The sequence below is a fragment of the Thalassophryne amazonica genome, chromosome 9 (genome assembly GCF_902500255.1).
Source record: "Thalassophryne amazonica chromosome 9, fThaAma1.1, whole genome shotgun sequence".
Taxonomy (NCBI): Eukaryota; Metazoa; Chordata; class Actinopteri; order Batrachoidiformes; family Batrachoididae; genus Thalassophryne; species Thalassophryne amazonica.
In genome coordinates this window covers 84923064-84946297 of record NC_047111.1, presented here as the reverse complement: position 1 = coordinate 84946297, position 23234 = coordinate 84923064, and the positions used below count along the sequence as shown (strand labels likewise).

The 23234-nt window shown below is 40.4% G+C and overlaps 1 protein-coding gene across 2 annotated transcripts in view; it reads right to left on the bottom strand.

The window, feature by feature from the left end:
- Positions 1–4114: 4114 nt before the first annotated feature.
- The window catches only part of si:ch211-137i24.10 (uncharacterized protein LOC565274 homolog), a 20864-nt gene continuing 1744 nt past the window's right edge, over positions 4115–23234 (bottom strand). The window contains exons 2-5 of one of the 2 annotated variants that reach the window (XM_034178616.1): positions 17652–17717; positions 10180–10313; positions 5107–5293; positions 4115–5008 (exon numbers count right to left, since the gene is read on the bottom strand). In XM_034178616.1, coding sequence (XP_034034507.1) covers positions 5000–5008; positions 5107–5293; positions 10180–10313; positions 17652–17717 — 396 coding nt within the window. In that variant the 3' untranslated portion in view covers positions 4115–4999. Of the gene's footprint in view, positions 5009–5106; positions 5298–10179; positions 10314–17651; positions 17718–23234 lie in introns of both variants that reach the window. The other variant, XM_034178614.1, reaches the window with a different exon arrangement.

Sequence of the window (23234 nt, the reverse complement as noted above, 5' to 3'; positions counted from 1 at the left end):
AACACACACACACGAATACAGTCAGGTCCAAAAACTCTACATCCTACCATGTTCTTCTTAGCACGAGCATCCTGAGACTGCGATGTATGAGGTTGGTACAAAACGCTCAATAAGGTCCAGAAGATAAGAAAACACACAGCCATCCTAAATGTTATAAATCAACATTCATTACTTTTCCTACACCCGCAGTTAGAGGACACAAGGGAGCTGGAGCCTATCCCAGTAGTCATTGGGCAAGAGATGCCAGCTTATCACAGGGCAACATATAGACAAACACACACGGTCAGTTTAAATTCTCCAATCCACCTAACCTGCATGTCTGTGGAAGCGGGAGGAAGCTGGAGCACCCGGAGGAAACCCATGGGGAGAACATGGAAACCACACAGAAAGGACCTGGTGAGAAGTGATCTCACAACCTTCACGTTAAGCAACAGTACTAACCACTGATCCACCTAGTCGTAGCTTAAAATAAGTTTTCACTGGAAGCCAGTGGGGCAGCACGGTGGCTTAGTGGTTAGCACTGTTTCCTCACAGCAAGAAGGTCATGGGTTTGATTCCCACCTGTGGCCTTTCTGTGTGGAGTTTGTGTGTTCTCCCCGTGTTTGCGTGGGTTCTCTTCCGGTGCTCCGGCTTCCTCCCACATTCAAAGACATGCAGGTTAGGTGGACTGGACAATTTAAATTGTCCGTAGGTGTGGGTGTGAATGTGTGTGTTTGTCTATATGTGGCCCTGTGACAGACTGGCGTCCTGTCCGGTGGGTACACCACCTTGCGCCCTGACTGCTGGGATAGCTCCCTCAAGACCCTTAATTGGTTGAAGATGTGTGTGTGGAAGCCAGTGAAACAAAGTTGCTTCTTTGATTGACCTTGTATTTTATTGCTGACCAAAATGGGCAAGGCTACATTGTAATGCAGAGGACTTGTCCTTCCCTCAGTCAATCTGTTGGATTTTTTTTTTTTTTTCTGTATGAGCGATCTTGCAAAAATGATTATACACCCCGCTCCCACACCACCACGAATTTTGTTTTATATAATCTGTGCCACTAATTGAGATGCAGTCTAGAATTAGGGTTTTTTTTTTATCAGCTTTCGACAATGTTTCAATGAAAGTTCAAACTCTTATATTGACTATTTTAAGGAATTTGTTGCATATACAACTGTTTAATATTAAACAATATGAAGGTGTATGAGACCTTTCTGTTGATCACATGACCTGTGACACTGACAACTCATTTTAAATGACTGTTTGGAGGAATTTGTTACAGATGCATCCCCTGTTAACACTAATATATGAAGTCTGGTCATGTGACCTTGAAAGGTCAAACTCATTTAGAATGGCTATTTTGAGGAATGGTTAAAGACAACAGCTATGGTTACAATTAAACATGAATACATGATGTACACATAACCTTTGAGATTGGGTGGCCTTGAAAGCTCAAACTCATACAGTTGCTATATTGAGGAATTTGTGGATACAACTATAGTATGATCACTTTTAAATACGAATATGAAGTCATGCTTTCTGTTAGTCACAAAACCTTTGACCTGGAAAGGACAAACTAATGGCTGCTATAGGGAATTTGTTGCACATGCACCTATGGTTACATCCTTATTTCAAAATGGATGAATTTTTTTTTTTTTTTTTCCCCATCAAAATTTTACCCCATAATGACAATGCTAGTTTTTATGAGATTTTTGCTGACTTATTAAAAAAGAAAAACCGAATCACATGTACATAACTATTCACAGCCTTTGCCAAGAAGCTCAAAATTGAGCTCAGGTGCATCCTGTTTCCACTGATCATCATTTATCTTTCTACAACTTAATTGGAGTCCACCTGGAGTAAATTCAGTTGATTGGACCTGATTTGTAAAGACATAAACTGGTCTACATATAAGGTCCCACAGTTAACAGTGCATGTCAGAGCACAAACCAAGCATGAAGTCAAAGGAATTGTCTGTAGACCTCTGAGACAGGATTGTCTCGAGGCACAAATCTGGGGAAGGGTACAGAAACATTTCTGCTGCTTTGAAGGTCCCATTGAGCACAGTGGCCTCCATCATCCATAAATAGAAGGCGTTATGATCCACCAGGACTCTTCCTAGAGCTGGCCGTCCATCTAAACTGACCAAGAACCCGATGGCTACTCTGTCAGAGCTCCAGCATTCCTCTGTGGAGAGAAGAAAACCTTCCAGAAGAACAACCATCTCTGCATTAATCCACCAATCAGGCCTGTATGGTAGAGCAGCAAGATGGAAGCCTCTCCTTAGTAAAAGGCACATGGCAGCCCCATGGGAGTTTACCAAAAGGCACCTGAAGGACTCTCAGACCATGAGGGAAAAAAAAAAAATCCTCTGGTCTGATGAGATAAGGACTGAACTCGTGTGAATGCCAGTCATCATGTTTGGAGGAAACCAGGCACCATCTCTACAGTGAAGCCTGGTGGTAGCAGCATCATGCTGTGGGGATGTTTTTCAGCAGCAGGAACTGGGAGACTAGTCAGGATTGAGGGAAAGATTAATGCAGCAATGTACAGAGACATCCTGGATGATGTTCCTGTGTGTTCTCCCCGTGTTTGCTCTAGAGCGATCTTGACCTCAAACTGGGGTGACAGTTCACCTTTCAGCAGAACAATGACCTTAAGCACACAGCCAGTATATCAAAGGAGTCGCTTCAGGACAACTCTGTGAATGTCCTTGAGTGGTCCAGCCAGAGCCCAAACCTGAATCTGATTGAACATCTCTGGAGAGGTGCTGCAAAGAGGAATGGACAAAACTACCTAAAGATACGTGCACCAAGTATGGGGCATCATGTTCAAGAAGACTTGAGGCTGTAATTGCTGCCAAAGAAGCATCAACAAAGTATTGAGCAAAGGGTGTGAATATTTGAGTACATGTGATTTTATGTAGTAGTTGTTTCATAAATTTGTCAAAAAAAAAAGCTTTTTTCATGTTGTCATTATGGGGTGTTGAGTAGATATTTGAGGGGAAAGCATGAATTTACTCCATTTTGAAACAAGGCGGTAACATAATGTGGACATGTTGAAGTGCTGTGAATTTTGTGTTTTTGCCTCTGTGCTTTACCACAGTTGAGTTCAAATGAAACTATCAAGATAGACTCAGCTTTAATTCAAAGGGTTTAACAAAAATAATGCATCAGACTTTTAGGAATTAAGGCTGTTTGTACACATAGTGCCACCATTTTTAGAGCCCGTAAGTAATTATACAAAAAATTATATTAAAAAAAAAATAATAATACCAATGATCACTTTTGTAGCATGATTCATCTAGATGAGCTGGGTTGTCATTGTGAACTTTTCCAAGTCACTGAATATATCTTGTGCTTCATTTACATCATTCACTAAGAAATACAAATAGTATGGTAGTGTATGTTAAATCTGAGGAACGCAGTTCTCAAAAACTGGGTGACCCTACAAAGACAGTAGTGTGAGAAGTCACCTGCACATCTTTAAATGTGCTGTTGGCTTTTGTGGCTGTGATTAGAGAAACTGCATAGTGTGACTTTTGTCTGTTATGCCACCAGTCACACACACACAACAGATGAGCTCCCAGGCCCGAGACCCCCCCCCCCCCCCCCCATACTATGAAGCTGGTTGTGTAACTGGTTGCACAGTTATCCAGTCACAGTGAGAGAAGCCTCAGAGTTGTCACAGTTGTCTTGATGGCTTCCCACATTTGTCTCCTCCTTGCACAGTTAGTTTTCAGAACTACCTACTCTGTACAGTGTTGACACCACTTCAAATCCCCCAGTTTTACAACATTTTACACTACATCAGACTGCTAACTTGCACACCAACTTGCTGTATGTTTAAATGGCACCATATTCAGCTACAGACAGTTAACACAGAATACAGGCTTATTCCTCACCTGATAGTGATTTATTATTGTTTAAGCACAGATACACAGGCAGCTATAGAACAAGGTTGTTGAACTTTAGAAAGAAGACAGACTGCACAGAAAATATAGATATTAAAAATATCAAGCGTGTTAGGCTTACTACTATCAAAATAGTCAAACATGGAAAGAGGTTTTAAATGTTTTTATTTTTATTGCTTTGTAGCTACAGTCCCTCTGCCAACAGGGGGTGCTGCAGCCCCTGACATTTGATTGACATGAGTTTTAGAATTTCATTTCCAGTATTTTTTTTTTTTTTTAAATGGAATTTTTATATGGTAAAAACATTTCCTTAATATTTACACAGAAAATGGCCTTACTTTCAAGAGACTTGACTGATGTATTTTAATATCAGTGTTGTTACAGGTTTCATCAGCCAGCAAGTATTTTGACTTTGAGCTCTTAAGTTGTATCAATATGTGCAATTGTCAAATCAATTTTTTTTTGTTAATGTTCTGAACTGAAAGTGCTGTGCCCCCCCCCCCCCCCAAAAAAATAACCTTTGTGTGCTGGACAATGAGTTAATTTGATTTTTAAATGCACCGTGTTATTCCACGTAGAGGTTTAGTGTTTGCATTACTGAGTAGTTTGTGATTCAGAACTACTGTGTAATGTCTGTTTTCTTTGACAGTTGAAGAAATGCAAACATTTGTAAGCTGTTGATCCTGATACAGTCCAGAGAGAGCGATTTATTGTAGTTGTGCAAATCTACATTAAATTTATCTTTGGAGATGTTTGTTTTGTGTTTTTATTTACTGTCTCTGAAAGCAAAAGTCAAAAGGGACTTGCTATATTCATGTTTCACACCACAAGAAATAAAAGGTCTGAATGAAGCAGTTAATTTAAAATGTGAGTGTATATAATTTGATCTATTTTTAAGACTGTGCTCAATATTTAATATGATGTAGCAGTTCATAGCGCTAGTTAATGCAGTCACATTCAAAGCGCATTAGTTTTGTAAAATGGTGCCAAATAAAAGCAGCAAACATCCAGGAGCGCTGCTCTCATTATTCCAGCAGAGGGCGCCAGTCACCTCGTCATTGATGACAGGATGCAGAGCACACGGCCACGCGCCTCTTCAGGAGCTTAGAGTGGCTGCGGATTTAACAACATTGTTAAAGCTAAAACCTTAAGATACACAAGTTGGCACATTCCAACGGTTATGTGTTGCGTTTTCTTCTGTTTCAGATTACCCCTTCTTTATTGCAGGTTCCACACAAGCAGCCGAACAGGCCGTTGATCATCTGAATAGCACACAGCACCCCCTGCAGGCAGCTAGTCGCCAGCAGAGTAGCAAATAATCCAATGTTGAACTGCACCACATCCTTCGGGTTTGAGCACGTTGACCACCAATACTTGTTATTGAGGTAACTCTCGTCCCTTTGCAAAAAGAGAAAAGATTTGTTATATGGCACAAATGTCATAGTTTTGGAGTTTATACTTTTGGTGGCATCTGCAGGGGCGTAGCCAGAATGTGCTGAAGTGTGAGGATTGCTGCACCCAGCCAGCTAGAGGAAAGTGTTTTTTTTTGGGGGGGGGGGGAGCATTTTTTTTCTTCCCTTTCCAATTTGTACATGCATGTGTTTGTATACACTGCTCAAAAATTTTTCAAGGAACACTTTGAAAATGCATCGATCTCAATGGGGAAAAATGCGGGATATCTTTCCTGATATGGACTTGGTATTGTGTTAGAATGAAAGAATGCCATGTCGGTTGACTGATGAAAATGGTAAACCTGCAGAGGGCTGAATTCAAAGCCCTCCCCCCCCCCCCCCCCACAAAAAAAATGGGGGCGGAGAAGGCGTGTCCCTTTGGGCAAATTTCATTGAAGATGCTCAAAATGGTATTCGGCAGTTTGTCTCCTTGTATGGATGGTGTCCTGGTCATCACTTGGCTCCTGGACAGTCTTGGGTGCAGCCTGGGCCTAGTTTCATAAAGCAGTCTAATCTTTTGAAATTAGTTGTTGCACAAAGTTTTGCGTTACCTGACTAAAGTTTTTAGCCTGGTACAGAGGAGGCTAATGTTAGTCGACAAAACTTAATCTTACCTCAAAAAACGGTGGCTATCATGTACCACCACTTGTTGGAACACTCAAGAGCAGCCCTATGTTGCTCATATTCCTCCAAAAAGGAGAGAACCATCCACTTTCGGCCACGGGTGTAGCAGACGACTGTCGTGTAACAGTTCTCACATTAGCCATGGGGCATCACTGTTACGCTGAACAGTGTTGTGTGCACAAAAAGGCTTGACAGAAGTGCTGTAAGTATGCAGAAGAACTGCTAGGCTAAGTGCTAAGCATGTCGTTCTGCAGTTTGTGTCTGCAAATGCAATAAAGCCATTTAACGAAACAAAGGCTGGATAGTTGGACAACGACCAACCCGGAAGTAAAAACAACTCTTGCATGTTGGAGGTGTTTCTTGGCAAGGGCGCTTGTGAGGCTGTTATGCCTGTGAAAACCATCGACTAAGGCTAATCTGCAAGTTTAGCTATCGGTGTGAAATGGTGATTAGATATATAATGTTTGGCGGCTAACTGTAGTCGACTAAGTTTAGTAGACTAAAAGATTAGATTGCTTTATGAAACTGGGCCGTGGTTGTGTCGGATGGGCAGAGACATAATGTTTCAGAGTTCTTCAATTTTCCTTATTGAGGTTTCAAATCTCAGAGGTGCCTGCACCATTAGAAATCAACAACATGGAGAATTGCTACAGGACACTTAACTAGTGCTGCAATTTAACCACTGCACATGGACAATGGCATCAGCATCGCAAGGTAAACCTCTTGATATATTTTGCTTAAAGTTCTCATGAATATATTTTCTAGGTTTTTATACAACATTGTTTTTATGTAACTACGTGACGATCTCAAATGATGTCAGCGTTATTTGCAATGGGGAACTGCCATGAGCCGCGACCTCATCCTGTTCTTGTCATCGTGGTGGAAAATAAAGTTTGCGGTCTTAATGCCCTGCTTATTTTCTTTTACAACATTGTGCCGTTTGTTCCAGAGTTTTTGTATATATATGTGTGTATATATATATATATATATATATATATATAAATAAAGGGGTGCCGGAAAAAATCGATTCACGTCCGAATCGCGATTCTTATTTATTACGATTCTGAATCGATCCAAAATGTCCAAGAATCGATTTTTAAAAAGGATTTTTAAAAACATTTTCTTATTTACTCGCTGCGTGTACTGTTTGTCAGGCAACGGCTTCCGTACTACAGCGTCCCCATGAGGGGAGGGTCCAGCGTGCTTCAAACATCGTGAGCTGCAGCTTAGCATGGAGGATGAAGAGCTAATTCAGCCAGCACCATCTTTGCTGAAGGCAAATGTTTGAGCGCATTTTGGATTTTATTATTTGCTGCATAAGAAGGAGCTTGACATGACTTATGTAGTGTGCAAAATGAAAGTCAAGTACTTCGGAAACACTTCAACTCCGCAAGCCCACGTGCTACTGCATCACCCGGAGCTAAAAGGAGCGGAGCAGCGGTCTCTGCCGACTACTGACCAGCGCTTCGCTAAACTGCCAGCCAACTCTGAACGAGCAAAGGAGGTAAGTAAATTTACGTCTAGAATCACTTGATTAACCTTGTAAAGCTGCATTTTCTTAAACATTTTTTTTAAATAATATAACTATTTCTCAGAGCTCTTTGAATCAAAAATCGATTCTGAATCGAATCGTCACCCCAAGAATCGGAATCGAATTGAATCGTGAGTTGTTGTACAATTCACATCCCTAATACATATATACTTCTCTGACGCACAACGAATTATGTGAATTCTCAACAGGGCGAATTGGATTTAGTTCAGGTGAGTGTGGGGGGGGCAGTCAATGGTATCAATTCCTTCCTCCTCACATATCTCCTACATGTGTCGTAGACGGTGTATTCGTACAACCCCTGGCAGTAATTCTGGAATCACCGGCCTCAGAGGCTGTTCATTCAGTTGTTTAATTTTGTAGAAAAAAAGCAGATCACATACATCACACAAAACTAAAGTCATTTTAAAGGGCAACTTCCTGGCTTTAAGAAACACTATAAGAAATAAGGAAAAATAATTGTGGCATTCAGTAACGGTTACTTTTTTAGACCAAGCAGAGGGGAAAAAAAAAATGTGGACTCACTCAATTCTGAGGAATAAATTATGGAATCACCCTGTAAATTTTCATCCCCAAAACTAACACCTGCATCAAATCAGATCTGCTCGTTAGTCTGCATCTAAAAAGGAGTGATCACACCTTGGAGAGCTGTTGCACCAAGTGGACTGACATGAATCATGGCTCTAACATGAGAGATGTCAATTGAAACAAGAGAGGATTATCAAACTCTTAAAAGAGGGTAAATCATCACGCAATATTGAAAAAGATGTTGGTTGTTCAGTCAGCTGTGTCTAAACTCTGGACCAAATACAAACAACATGGGAAGGCTGTTAAAGGCAAACATACTGGTAGACCAAGGAAGACATCAAAGCGTCAAGACGGAAAACTTAAAGTAATATGTCTCAAAAATCGAAAATGCACAACAAAACAAATGAGGAATGAATGGGAGGAAACTGGAGTCAACGTCTGTGACCGAACTGTAAGAAACCGCCTAAAGGAAATGGGATTTACATACAGAAAAGCTAAACGAAAGCCATCATTAACACCTAAACAGGAAAAAACAAGGTTACAATGGGTTAAGGAAAAGCAATCGTGGACTGTGGATTACTGGATGAAAGTCATATTCAGTGATAAATCTCGAATCTGCATTGGGCAAGGTGATGATGCTGCAACTTTTGTTTGGTGCCGTTCTAATGAGATTTATAAAGATGACTGCCTGAAGAGAACGTAAATTTCCACAGTCATTGATGATATGGGGCTGTATGTCAGGTAAAAGCACTGGGGAGATGGCTGTCATTACATCATCAATAAATGCACAAGTTTACGTTGATATTTTGGACACTTTTCTTATCCCATCAATTGAAAGGATGTTTGGGGATGATGAAATCATTTTTCAAGATGATAATGCATCTTGCCATAGAGCAAAAACTGTCAAAACATTCCTTGCAAAAAGACACATAGGGTCAATGTCATGGCCTGCAAATAGTCTGGATCTTAATCCAATTGAAAATCTTTGGTGGAAGTTGAAAATGGTCCATGACAAGGCTCCAACCTGCAAAGCTGATCTGGCAACAGCAATCAGAGAAAGTTGGAGCCAGATTGATGAAGAGTACTGTTTGTCACTCATTAAGTCCATGCCTCAGAACCTGCAAGCTGTTATAAAAGCCAGAGGTGGTGCAACAAAATACTAGTGATGTGTTGGAGCGTTCTTTTGTTTTTCATGATTCCATAATTTTTTTCCTCAGAATTGAGTGATTCCATTTTTTTTTTTTTCCCCTCTGCTTGGTCTAAAAAAGTAACCGTTACTGACTGCCACAATTTTTTTTCCTGATTTCTTGTAGTGTTTCTTAAAGGCAGAAAGTTGCCTTTTGAAATGACAACTGAATGAACATCCTCTGGTGATTCCATAATTTTTGCCAGGGGTTGGTGTCCAACCTTGTCAAAGACTTTGCTGAAATTCAACATCAAGGCATCTCTTTGTGTTCCATTGTGAATATTACCAATGAAATCGGTGACACATTCCAGAACCTGTGTCTCACATGATACCAGGGAACACAAGATCTAATTTCAACGTGGATTTTTCATTGAAAACTGGGTGATATCCGTCTGAACATGTTTTCACATACTTTTAAGCCTGCAAAAATGCGGCTACATTATCAGCATGTCACAAAATGCAAATTTCTTTCATTAAGTGGGCTGCTTCTGTTTGGCACTTTGATTTTACATTTTTTGATTTTACTGTCCCTGCTACCCCATCCCCGATAAGCGGTTGAAGATGAGATGATTTTACTGTATTATATGGATACTGTTTATTATATCCGTCTGTAACTATGTTTGTTATATTGTATGTCTGACTGAAACGGGTCTCTCTTGAGAATGAAACAGTGTCTCAACGAAAATACCTGTATAAATAAAATATCCAATTAAACATTGAGGAATTACAGTCATTTGTGTATATACACACCCCTCCATTACATAGATGGACTGTTTTGAAAGCAAATTATCACTTTTACAACCAGTTTTCTTTAGACAATTTTGGAGATGGATACATGAACATTTCCAAGTCAGTGATGATGTATTGGGCTTCATTTACATCTATCAACATACTACACCTCTGGCTATGCCCCTGAAAAAGAAGTGATATATTTTTTTTATATTACCGGTCTTTAAATGGTGTTATCCAAACAAAAGCGACCTCACAGAGGGGCCCATTGATCAAACCAAGGAGAGCCACAATAAAGCTGTAGATGGCTCCAGCCACGCCCACTGCAGCAAACACAATGGATAAGAGCATCTACAAAAATGAATCACAAACAAAAGTCATTAAACTTTCATGAAGTGGTTCTTCTGAAGTGGTTCTTTCCAATTTCATGGTTTACTGTTTTTTTGAACAAGTGATGCATTTCATGAGGAACGGGCATGTAGCCGACATTTGTTTCTCTCACAGTTCTCGCATTCTTTTCTGAATTTGTATTTTGTTTGCACAACTCTTACAAGAAAAAGTCTGCAGGCTAAGAGCTGCTGAAACATAAAGATCTTCCAGAACACTGAAATATGACACATTGTTTGATAATTTTGGTCAACTAACATACCATCATCTTCATGCTGTACAGAGCTTACTCTCATCTCTCCGTTAAGTAGTTTTGATGTAATCCTCACAATCCAACAAAGTGGACCATACGTACAACTTAAAATCATGATCCAGAATCCGGATCTAGATCACCTCCAAAATTTAACTGAGTCTTCCATATCCTAATATCTACCTGTGGTGTAAGTTTGGTGAGAATCAGTGAAGTAGGGCTTTTTTTTTTCTTTTTTAAAGTAATCCTTCAAAGCCTAAATAAAGTCGAATCATGATCCTGGATCCAGATCACCTCCAAAATTTAATGGAGTCTTCCATGGCCTAATATCTATCTGTGCTGAAAATTTTGTCAAAATCCGTCCAGTAGTTTTGATGTAATCCTGCTAAAATACAGACAAATAAATAAACACCAATGATTTTTTTTTTTTTTTTTACATCCTTGTCAGACGTTATAAAGATTTTATTTGTTGGCAGCAGTAGAGTGCAGAGAAGGTAACACTGCATAAGAGTTGAGCTAACAATATGTCTACCGGGGTTCAGCTTCAGGTCTTTCCTTTATACTACCTGTCTGTGTCCTTGGACAAGACACTTCATCTGCATATGGTAAATGGACTGCATTTATATAGCGCTTTTCCATCTGCATCAGACGCTCAAAGCGCTTTACAATAATGCCTCACATTCACCCCGATGTGAGGGTGCTGCCATACAAGGCGCTCACTACACACAGGGAGCAACTAGGGGATTAAGGACCTTGCCCAAGGGCCCTTAGTGATTTTCCGGTCAGGCTGGGATTTCAACCAAGGATCCTCTAGTCTCAAGCCCAACGCTTAACCACTAGACCATCACCTCCCCTAGTATTTGTGGGTATTAGACTTCTTGGCTGGGGATGTAATTTTTCAATTTATTTTCATTTATATAGCGTCAAATCACAACAGAGTTGCCTCAAGGTGCTTCACACAAGTAAGGTCTAACCTTTAACCCCCAGAGCAACAGTGGTAAGGAAAAACTCCCTCTGAGGAAGAAACCTCAAGCATACCAGACTCAAAGGGGTGACCCTCTGCTTGGGCCGTGCTACAAACATAAATTACAGAAACGTGATGTAACCTGTGGTGGACTGGTGTCCTCTTCATGGGGAAACATAGACTCTCGTTCGCTGCACTATTGGGGGCTAAGTACCATCCTGATGTACCTCTGGGCCTGTGTCCTACACTCTAAGATTAACTACCAGAGAAACTGACATCTGTGATTGGCATCCTCATTGTCTAACCTCACAAATGAAGCCTTCATTTAAAATCCTTGATGTTACATTTAGTTGTGAATTGTTGTTCAAATCATATATGCAAAATGTTCCAACTGCATCGGATATCACTAAAGTGAGACATTACCTTAAGTTTCAGGATGCTGCAAAAATAATTCCCATTTTTTTTGCTCGGGTAAATGACAGAAGATTGCAGTCATTCAGTATGTTGACAGTGTTAATCAATCAATCAATCAATCAATCAATTTTTTTATATAGCGCCAAATCACAACAAACAGTTGCCCCAAGGCGCTTTATATTGTAAGGCAAGGCCATACAATAATTATGTAAAACCCCAACGGTCAAAACGACCCCCTGTGAGCAAGCACTTGGCTACAGTGGGAAGGAAAAACTCCCTTTTAACAGGAAGAAACCTCCAGCAGAACCAGGCTCAGGGAGGGGCAGTCTTCTGCTCGGACTGGTTGGGGCTGAGGGAGAGAACCAGGAAAAAGACATGCTGTGGAGGGGAGCAGAGATCAATCACTAATGATTAAATGCAGAGTGGTGCATACAGAGCAAAAAGAGAAAGAAACAGTGCATCATGGGAACCCCCCAGCAGTCTACGTCTATAGCAGCATAACTAAGGGATGGTTCAGGGTCACCTGATCCAGCCCTAACTATAAGCTTTAGCAAAAAGGAAAGTTTTAAGCCCAATCTTAAAAGTAGAGAGGGTGTCTGTCTCCCTGATCTGAATTGGGAGCTGGTTCCACAGGAGAGGAGCCTGAAAGCTGAAGGCTCTGCCTCCCATTCTACTCTTACAAACCCTAGGAACTACAAGTAAGCCTGCAGTCTGAGAGCGAAGCGCTCTATTGGGGTGATATGGTACTACGAGGTCCCTAAGACAAGATGGGACCTGATTATTCAAAACCTTATAAGTAAGAAGAAGAATTTTAAATTCTACTCTAGAATTAACAGGAAGCCAATGAAGAGAGGCCAATATGGGTGAGATATGCTCTCTCCTTCTAGTCCCCGTCAGTACTCTAGCTGCAGCATTTTGAATTAACTGAAGGCTTTTTAGGGAACTTTTAGGACAACCTGATAATAATGAATTACAATAGTCCAGCCTAGAGGAAATAAATGCATGAATTAGTTTTTCAGCATCACTCTGAGACAAGACCTTAATGAAAACTGAATAAATAAAAATAACTCCATAGCCCACTTAACAGCACCTTCAGTCACTTCTCAGGGGCGACCAAACCTCAGAAGTCGGTGGTAAATTGAGACTCAGTCCTACGAAGTAGCTACGGCTCTGACATGGTTGAAAATGTTTATCACATGTTGGATATCACAGGCTTGATTTTGACACTGGTATACCTGCTTAAGGCTGGTGCTGTATTTTGTAGGACAAGAAGACACAGTTTGCTGTCTTGAGAAATGTAATACCAGCTCCTCATGCAATTTAATAATAACAAAGGAGCCATCCATGTCCAAAGATACAAATATGCAATTTGTGACCTTTTACGATGTGAATATATGGGAAAGTTCTTAACTCTCTTTCCATTTGATTGCACAAATGTCTGTGTTCAAAAAGAAAGGGCAAAGAATTTTCACCCCTGAAAAGTGACCATCCGCTGGCCTTTACATCTCCACATGTAAAGTTTGTAAGTGGTAGAATATACTAGTAGTGTATGACTTTAAAATCCATAACAATAAGCACTTTGCACAGATCTAGAACCTATTACTACTTCTTGGACTTTTAGGAACACATCTTGTCTCTGATAGTTTCACAATTTCTCACACTGTTCTTTATCAGATGACATATGTAATAAGTGTATGATGCTGCAAATTTCTATTTGAATTGAGCAACTCCAAACCAGTGAAGGCTTGAATTTAAACGTCAAAATCCTTGTGTAATCTTTAGCGATCCGTCTCTGTGGTATTGTACTGAGCCGCTGGTCGTCTAATCAGATCTGCATGTCACTGTGTAACGTCTCCGACTTCACCTCCGATAAAAAACTACATCTGCTCGAGACACTCTTCGTGTCATTGTCCTTAGAATTAACTTGGCTGATAACCTGATGTTTGACACTGCAGTATCCATGTTTATCTCCTTTATGTGGTTTTATTGCTCAGACATTCTCTATTTAATCTTAAGTGTTGTTGCTGTATTACAATTTGAGCTAAAAGAGCTATAAGCAGCTGGTTTGTCTGAAAGGTACTGCATAAATCATATTTCACTTTAATGTGGATAAACAATGAAACACTGAGCAATTTCTTTTCACATGCAGACATTACAAATGTCTTCATTTTAATGCCATCAGCTAAGTGCATGTTTGCATATATAGTATGATGAATACTTTAATGTTAAGGGTTAAGGGCCCTCGTTAGTACATGTCTCATCTGTTCACATATCCTTTATGACGTGAAGATTATTATGAGGTGTGGCGGATGTGTGCATGTTCAGATACGCAGTAGATAAAATCAAACTGGTACATAAATAAATATATAAAAGTACATAACTTCCAGAAAGGGAACTTGTTCCAAATCCTACTGAGGGTGATGTTGTGTGAGAGTCTGCGGAACCTGATGTTTGAGATGTTGAAGGTGCGCTTGTTTTTCAGCTGGATACAGATAACACACCACTCTGTATTTTATTATATGGTATGGGATTTTGCCAACTTCTGATTGGCCCATTCGCCACTCTCTGAGCTGTACCACATGCAGTGTTGTATAAAGTACCAGAAAATCACACACAAGTAAAAGTACAGATACCCATTAAAAAAATGACTTTGGTAGACGTTCAAGTCACCGATTGAAATGCTACTCAAGTAAAAGTCTTAAAGTATCTAGTATTTATTGTACTTAAGTATGACAAGTAATGTACAACTAAATGTACTCAAGTACTGAAAGTAAAAGTACAAGTAAATGTTAATAATCAAAAACGGACTGATTTTTTAAATAAAAGTTTATCTAGGCTTGTAAATGACTGGTAGTATTAGTCAAAATACTGAAAATTGTGCACATCACACAAAAACACTTCAGAAACAAGGTTTCAAAACCTAAAAAAACAAGAGTAGGCTACTCACTAGGTGTTCACAGGAAAGTTATTTATTTCTATATGTATTTATTTTCATTGTTACATGGTTTTATCTTTTCTGTTTTTGTTTCATTAGGTTCTTTTTGTCTCTTTCTCTAAAATTGTATTGTAACATTATTAGTCTATCATTGTCTATTAAGTAGACTATTGTTGTTGCTATAATACATGAATAAAAATAAGTTTAAAAAAATTACAATTTGATTCTTTTACGACAACGAACGCTGAGCCATTAATTATACAGAAAACAAAACACAAACGTGCTGATGCGAACAGCTTAATGCTAACTTTAACATTGAAAACGCCATAGACATGCTAACACGTTAGCATCGGTCCTGTTTTTAAGTTATAAAATACATCAAGTGTTTCAGAAGACCATAACAGGTCGGTTTAACATAAAAATATTAAATATTACTCACAGACATATGCTCTTCAGGGTTTTAGCGGGAAAAAAATAGGATAAAGCGAAATAAAATCCACGAATCGTAGATCGAAGCACTGCTTCGACCTGCGAATCACTGCTTCGATTGGTTCAAGGTTCAAAGCAAAGCCGCGCTGCAGAAAAGTTGATTACAGACCCGTTGCAGGTCTGTAATCAATGCAGAGAAATGATCATTTTCCTGACAAACACCCCCAAGTGTGCAACTGCAAAAAAGCCTATCGGACATGCCTCATGACAAATCGGCCTGACTTCGTTGCAGTCACTAGTAATCAGTGGTGTCTCCGGGTGAAAACACGACTTTTCTCGTGTGTGTGTATGTTTTTTGTAACGAGTAACAGCATGGCGCATAGAAAATGTATCGGAGTAGAAGTATACAATTAAGGTCGGAAATGTAGTGAGGTAAATGTGAAAGTAAGCTGAATTAAAAAAAAACTCAAGTACAAAGTCTCCCAAAACGTACTTAAGTACAGTAGTGAAGTATTTTTACTTCGTTACTGTACAACACTGACCACATGCCGAGTTGACCGCGCGTGCGACACGAGTACACCTCGCGTGCAGTAGCGCTAGCTAATCAAGCGACGCCTTCTGTCGATAACGAACAATCAGATAACGCGATACAATGCCTACTTTGGCTGTCAGTTTGTTGACAAGATGGCAGAAGACAGGTTTGAGTCTGTTAGCGATGCTGACTTAAAACGAATTTTACATAAAAAAGATGCAAAGAACACCCGCAGAAATACACAGTCAGCAGCCAGCCTGTTTCATAAGTATGTCACTGAAAAGGGACATGCGCCCAACTTTGAAACCTATGACAGACGGATGCTTGACGGAGTACTCGGTCGATTTTATGCGGAACCTAGACAGGCGAATGGCGAACTTTATAAGAAAACAAGCCTGATGACTCTTCATCACAGACTTAACAGGCATCTCCAGTCGATCGATGGGATGTCAGTTGTTGCAGTATGACAGTAATAATAAAGACTTGAAACTTGAGGTTGATTTTTCAGTTTTAGTATGTTTGACAAACTCCCAATTTTCTTCTTTACAATATAATAAAGCAGTTATAGACTTTTAATTTCGGTGTACCCGTGATTATGCGGACCTGGTCAGGATCGGGTTCACCTCGGCCGAGGTGAACCCCATCGCATAATCCTGACCAGGTTTGCATAATCATGGGTACACCGAAATTAAAAGTCTATAATTGCATATTGTACATCACCAGCTGTTGGGTTTCTCTTCTCTCAGCAAGGTATATCCATCCTAGTTGGTCCAGTGGTTTGGCAGTGTTTGAGGTCTGGTGGTAGCAGTGCAACACATTTCTGTCAGCACAGTGCTGGAACATTTCTAGCTGATTGATGTTTTTGAGGTGTATAGATCCCATAAGGTTACAGAGTATTCTAACAGCGGTCACACCAGTGTTGTATAAACCATTTTCTTGAATTTGGTGGAACTTATCAGATTTCTCTTCAGAGATCCAGACGTCTTATTGGCTTTGTTACGGATGTTCACAAGTTTTCCACCACAGAGCAGACAGTGACACCCAGGTATTTAGCTGAATTAACTGTTTCCACTATGTAACCATGGAGTGTGTATGACTTGCATCTGGGCTTTCTTTTCCTGGTTGTATGGATGGCTTGGCTTTTCCTTGGATGGAATTTCTTAAGCCATTTGTATTCCCAAGATGCAAGCCTATCAAGGTCTCATTGTAGGCTGATCAGCATCAGCCTACACCTGGTTTTCGATGTCAGCTTTTAAATGATAAATGTGGATGTGCCTTGGTAGCTAGGCTTCAAAATGATAATTTTCTATAATTTACTCAATGTACAGGCTGAAAAATACCACTATTCAAATGGGTCTAAACCTGAACATCTGCAAATAGATGTTGAAAAACTTTCACCTTTGAACCATTTCTGAACATCTTTACAATGGTGGGGGTAGATGTTTTTTCAGCGTAAAAATGTTCACTGGGATATTGTTTCTGTAGTTGGCAAAGTGGGTGATGTTACTATGATGTATTGCATAATCTTGCATACTATCCAGGTGAAGGAGATATCCTGATAAGTTGCTAGGTCACATTTCTGGTCTTTTTTATTGACGGGACAGATGTTGACATGCATCCAGTCCCTGGGCAGTTCTCCATTTTCGTAACACCGCCTGTAGATTGAGGTGAGGGACAGAGCAATGCTGTCTGTCAGCTCTTTGAGCACTCTGGGACATATTTCATCTGGTCCAGAGGCCTTTTTATTTTATGTGTAAAATTAGCTTTGCTTAACTTACCCCACATCGGTTGCCACAGCACCCTTTGAGTCCGGTCAAGTGCATGTAAAGTGCTGGAAGCAACACCTGTGACACAGAATGAAATTCAGCATCAGCATGATTTATTTTTAAGGGGCTGTGTAATACACATTTCCACAAGGTGATATAAACCATCAGTGGCCTCATTTATAAACTATATGCACCTTTTCCATCATATGAGCTAGATACGGTGCCTCCGGAAAGTATTCACAGTGCTGCACTTTTTCCACATTTATTTTTATGTTAGTCTTATTCTAAAATGTATGAAATTCATTTTTTTCCTCAAAATTCTACACACAATACCCCATAAGAACAATGTGAAAAAAGTTTTTTTATGAGATTTTTGCAAATTTGTTAATAATAATAAAAAACCCCTAAGAAACACAGCCTTTGCCATGACGCTCAAAACTGAGCTCAGGTGCATCCTGTTTCCACTGATCACCCTTGAGATGTTTCTTTATTGTAGTCCACCTGGAGTAAACTCAGTTGATTGGACATGATTTGGAAAGGCACACACCTGTCTATATATAAGGTCCCGCAGTTGACAGTGTATGTCAGAGCACAAACCAAGCATGAAGTCAAAGGAATTGTCAGTAGACCTCTGAGACAGGATTGTCTTTCCTTTTCTCTACTTCTCTCTTCTTAGTTTCGCATTCAGGGAAAATGTGGTTGTTCTGTACTGTTTTATTTTCTTTCTCATGGCTGCGTTCTTGAGCTGTGATGGTGTGTTGTATGCAGCATTGAACGAATCATAGGGTGCATCTCACTAATATTTCACATACGTACTTGAAATCAAGCTGTTTCATCACCAGTGGCTTCACACAGCACAGAGAAGCTAACTTGGGTGACCAGGGATTGCCTCAAGGTATTTCTTCAGGTTCTTCTTCATATTAAAGAAACAGGGCTGTCATTTCTGTACCCAAAGTGACATTTGCCAGAAAAGTTACCCTAGAACATACAGAAATGTACCCGAAAGTGATAACTATGGGTCTTTATTTAGTTTTAAAGGAAAGGCATCGGGGGACATACACTGGGGACCCGACACACCAATATAAATGTACAAATAAATATACATGTCTCATATGTTTTTGATCATGGGTGACTTCATCATATGTCTTTTTTTTTTTACTTCATTATGAAGTAATTCATACCAATCAATCACAAATATTCTGCTGATCAATATATTTTGGCTTCTTGATTTTCAAGCTATACAAAAAAGGTGTTTTATGGATCATGTTTTCCTTGACCTTTGACCAAACTACAAAATCTAATCACGTCTAGATATCTATCCTAGTAATATTCCCACCATTGTGTTCCAGCTAGCCTGATTTCCTATAGGGCAGGGCACCCTGCCCTCATCCAACCGCGCTCGCGGCCCACTTTCCAGCGCCCCTGTCCCACCCAAATTCAGCCTGTTCTGCCTGAGGCCAGTAGCTGTGGCTGTATTTGGGATGCACAATTACGTGCATCCTACTGTGTGATTATTTAGTTGTCAAAAGGTGCGATCTAAATTGTCATGGAGTGCACTGCTGCAGTCTGTGCACGCCATCAGAATTTTAATCTCTCTATCAGATTACAGCAACAGGGTTTTTTGTCTTCTTAAATGCTTCTACTTTGCTCATCAAAAAGCTGCCTTTTCAACACTTTTCAAGTAGACACACACACAAATAAATAATTTTTAAAAAACCTTGAAATGCTTTGATTTTTTTAACCTGATTATGAAAAAAAAACATTGAACAACACTGGATCAATCTGAAAAATCTGAATTTTTTTATGTGACAGCAATATCACTAATTTATTTCATACATTAGTTCTTAAAGGTTTTGTTTTTTTTTAATCTGTAGTAGCTTTGTACTTCGTGCTTTGACAGGGAAATACAGATGAGTCCATGAATAGTTGAACAATTATCATTTTGTTGTCTTTGTACAACACTACAGTGTATGTAAAATTAAATAACTAAGATAAGATAAGATGCCTTTATTGTCACAATACACAAGATACTATGAGATTGCAGGTGGCCTTCACAGTAAACTGTTCAACATGAACACACATAAACCCACATTATATACATTTTTTAAAAACCCCAACTATAAACGTGCCATGGCAGGCAGTTAACTACAGTGTGCAAAGTTACTTGAGGTTTTTTTTTTTGTTTTGTTTAGCGTTTGTATGACACTGGGGTAGAAGCTCTTCAAGAGTCTGTTTTGGAGTTTAGTGACCTGTAGCACCTGACTGAGGGCAGAAGGTCGATAAAGGAGTGGCCAGGGTAGGACTTGTCCTTGATTATGTTGTCTGCTCTGGATAGGCAGCAGGAATCAACAGTGTCTTCCAGTGATGGGACGGGGCAGCTAATGATCTTTTGTGTCTTCTTTTTGACCATGTGTAGATCTGTAGGGCTTTCCAGTTAGCAGCTGAACAAGTAGCATACCATGTTGATAGGCAGTATGTCAGGCTGCTCTCTATGGGAGAGCGGTAGACGATGGACAGCTTCAAAATGTGCTTTTGCATGTAGCGATTACAAATATATCACATTAACCATTTAGGAATCACAGCCATTTCCAGCATTATGCACCATTTCTGTCGTCACAGCCACAGAAGCTCTTTCAGAGTTGTCAGTGTCTTGGTGGCTTCAGTTTTAAATTTATTTCATTTACAGTGAGGAAAATAAGTATTTAATAATTTATTTGTATATTACTGCTGCAAATAAGTATTTGAACACCTACCAACCAGCAGGAATTCTGGCTCACACAGACCTGTTAATTTTTCTTTAAGAAGCCCTCTTATTTTGCACACTTTACCTGTATTAATTGCACCTGCTTGAACTTGTTACCTGTATAAAAGACACCTGTTCACACACTCAGATCAATCACACTCCAACATGTCCACCATAGCCAAGACCAAAGAGCTGTCTAAGGACACCAGGGACAAAACTGTAGACCTGCACAAGGCTGGGATGGACTACAGGACAACAGGCAAGCAGCTTGTCAGAAGACAACTGTTATGATTATTTATTAGAAAGTGGAAGAAACACAAGATGACTTAGTCTCCTGCGGTCTGGGATTCCATGCAAGATCTCACTTTGTGGGGTAAGGATGATTCTGAGAAAGCCCAGAACTACACAGGAGGACCTGGTCAATGACCTGAAGAGAGCTGGGACCACAGTCACAAAGATTACATTAGTAACACATGATGCTGTCATGGTTTAAAATCCTGCAGGGCAGCAAGGTCCTCCTGCTCAAGCCAGCACATGTCCAGGCCCGTTTGAAGTTCACCAGTGACCATCTGGATGATCCAGAGGAGGCATGGGAGAAGGTCATGTGGTCAGATGAGACCAGAATAGAGTTTTTTGGAATCAACTCCACTGACCATGTTTAGAGGATGAGAACAACCCCAAGAAAACCATCCCAACCGTGAAGCATGGGGGTGGAAACATCATACTCTGGGGGTGGTCTTCTGCAAAGGGGACAGGATGACTGCACCCTATTGAAGGGAGGATGGATGGGGTGATGTATTGCGAGGTTTTGGCAAACAACCTCCTTCCCTCAGTAAGAGCATTGAAGATGGGTCATGGCTGGGTCTTCCACCATGACAATGACCCCAAACACACAGCCAGGAAGGAGGTGCTCCGTAAGAAGCATTTCAAGGTCCTGGAGTGGCCTGGCCAGTCTCCAGACCTGAACTCAATAGAAAATCTTTGGAGGGAGCTGAAACTCCAAACTTGAAATATTTGGAAAAGATCTATGTGGAGGAGTGGACCAAACTCCCTGCTGCAGTGTGTGCAAACCTGGTGAAAAACTACAGGAAATGTTTGACCTCTGTAATTGCAAACAAAGGCTATTGTACCAAATATTAACATTGATTTTCACAGGTGTTGAAATACTTATTTGCAGCAGTAATATACAAATAAATTATTAAAAAAATCATACATTGTGATTTCCGGATTTTTTTTTTTTTTAGATTATGTCTCTCACAGTGGACATGCACCTAAGATGAAAATTTCAGACCCCTCCATGATTTCTAAGTGGGGGAACTTGCAAAACTGCAGGGTGTTCAAATACTTATTTTCCTCACTGTATATCGTGCCAAATCACAGCAAAGCTGCCTCAAGGTGCTTCACATGTGTAAGGTCTAACCTTACCAACCCCTAGAGCAAGCACACGGGCGACAGTGGTAAGGAAAAACTCCCTCTGATGATATTAAGGAAGAAACCTCAAGCAAACCAGACTGAGGAGTGACCCACTGCTTAGACCATAGGTGTGTGTCAAACTGATTTCAGAAAGGGCCAAGAGGGTGCAGGTTTTCTTTGTAGCCACCAACTCCAGCAGGTGATTTCACTGATGAACATCACTTTGAGCAGATGGGAAGAGTTCATCAGTGAAATCACCTGCTGGCGTTGGTGGCTACAAAGAAAACCTGCACCCTCTTGGCCCTTTCTGGAGTCAGTTTGACACCTATGGCTTAGACTATTCTAGCTTCCCTCACTAGTCTGCTTCATGTGCGTTCCATCTGCAAAGACTTTAGTGAACTTTAGTGTAAATAATCGTTGATATTAAAATGTGTTGAGTTTAACTGAGTGCCAGAGATATCAGCATCAAAGTCTAAGAGAACAGCCACTCGTGCTTAATTTTGCTTTTCATTTATTGTTAAGAATAAAATATTGAAAAAGAAAAAGAATATGAAGTCTGTCCTAAAAGTATTGGACCTTTTTATTTTTTGCAAAAACCATATGGATTTGAATCACGTGTGATTGCATCAGCCAAGCTTGAACCTTCGTGCGCATGCGTGAGTTTTTTCACGCCTGTCGGTTGCGTCATTCGCCTGTGAGCAGGCTTTGTGTGAGCGCTGGTCCACCCCTCTCATCGTTTTTTTTATTGCAAATAAATGTCTGAACGATTTGGAGCTTTGCTGCATCAATTTTTTTCCAGAAACTGTGAGAGACCTCCAGGTGGACACCGTTCGGAAAATTAATATGGCTTTCAGGGACGATTTTGTGGGGATTACACAGATTAAGGAGTGTTACTGCTGCTTTAAGGACGGCCCACAACTGCTGAGAGCGTGCCGCGCTCCCAGCGCCGATCGACAGGCTGAATCAACCAGATCATTTCCAACGTGAAGGCTTTGTTGATCCGGGACATCGTCTGACTTCCACAAAAAAAGGAAAAAGGCGTGGACATCAGCACTTTTTCGGCACATTCCACTGTTAAAGGAGTTTTTTTCATGGAAAGAAAAGCGGACGGATGCGCCACCATGCCGTTCATGGCGCGGGACAAAACCACCTCCGTGTTGGTCTCACAGGACGGCTTTGAGATGGCTTTCAGACGGCTGTGACTAACTGAGAAATTGTGGATGAGCCTGGACATGCCAGAACATGTCCTGTGAGGCTTCATCACGCCGTTGCTTTGCGCCATGCGGCTCCACCGCGATGCGCGGAATTCCTCTGCTCCTCTTTCCATGACAAAAACAACTGTAACAGTGGAATGTGCCGTTCATTTCCAAACTGGACGCTGTGTTTTATCTGGGACGTCCTCTGACTAGCACAGGAATTGCAGACGACGTGGACATCAG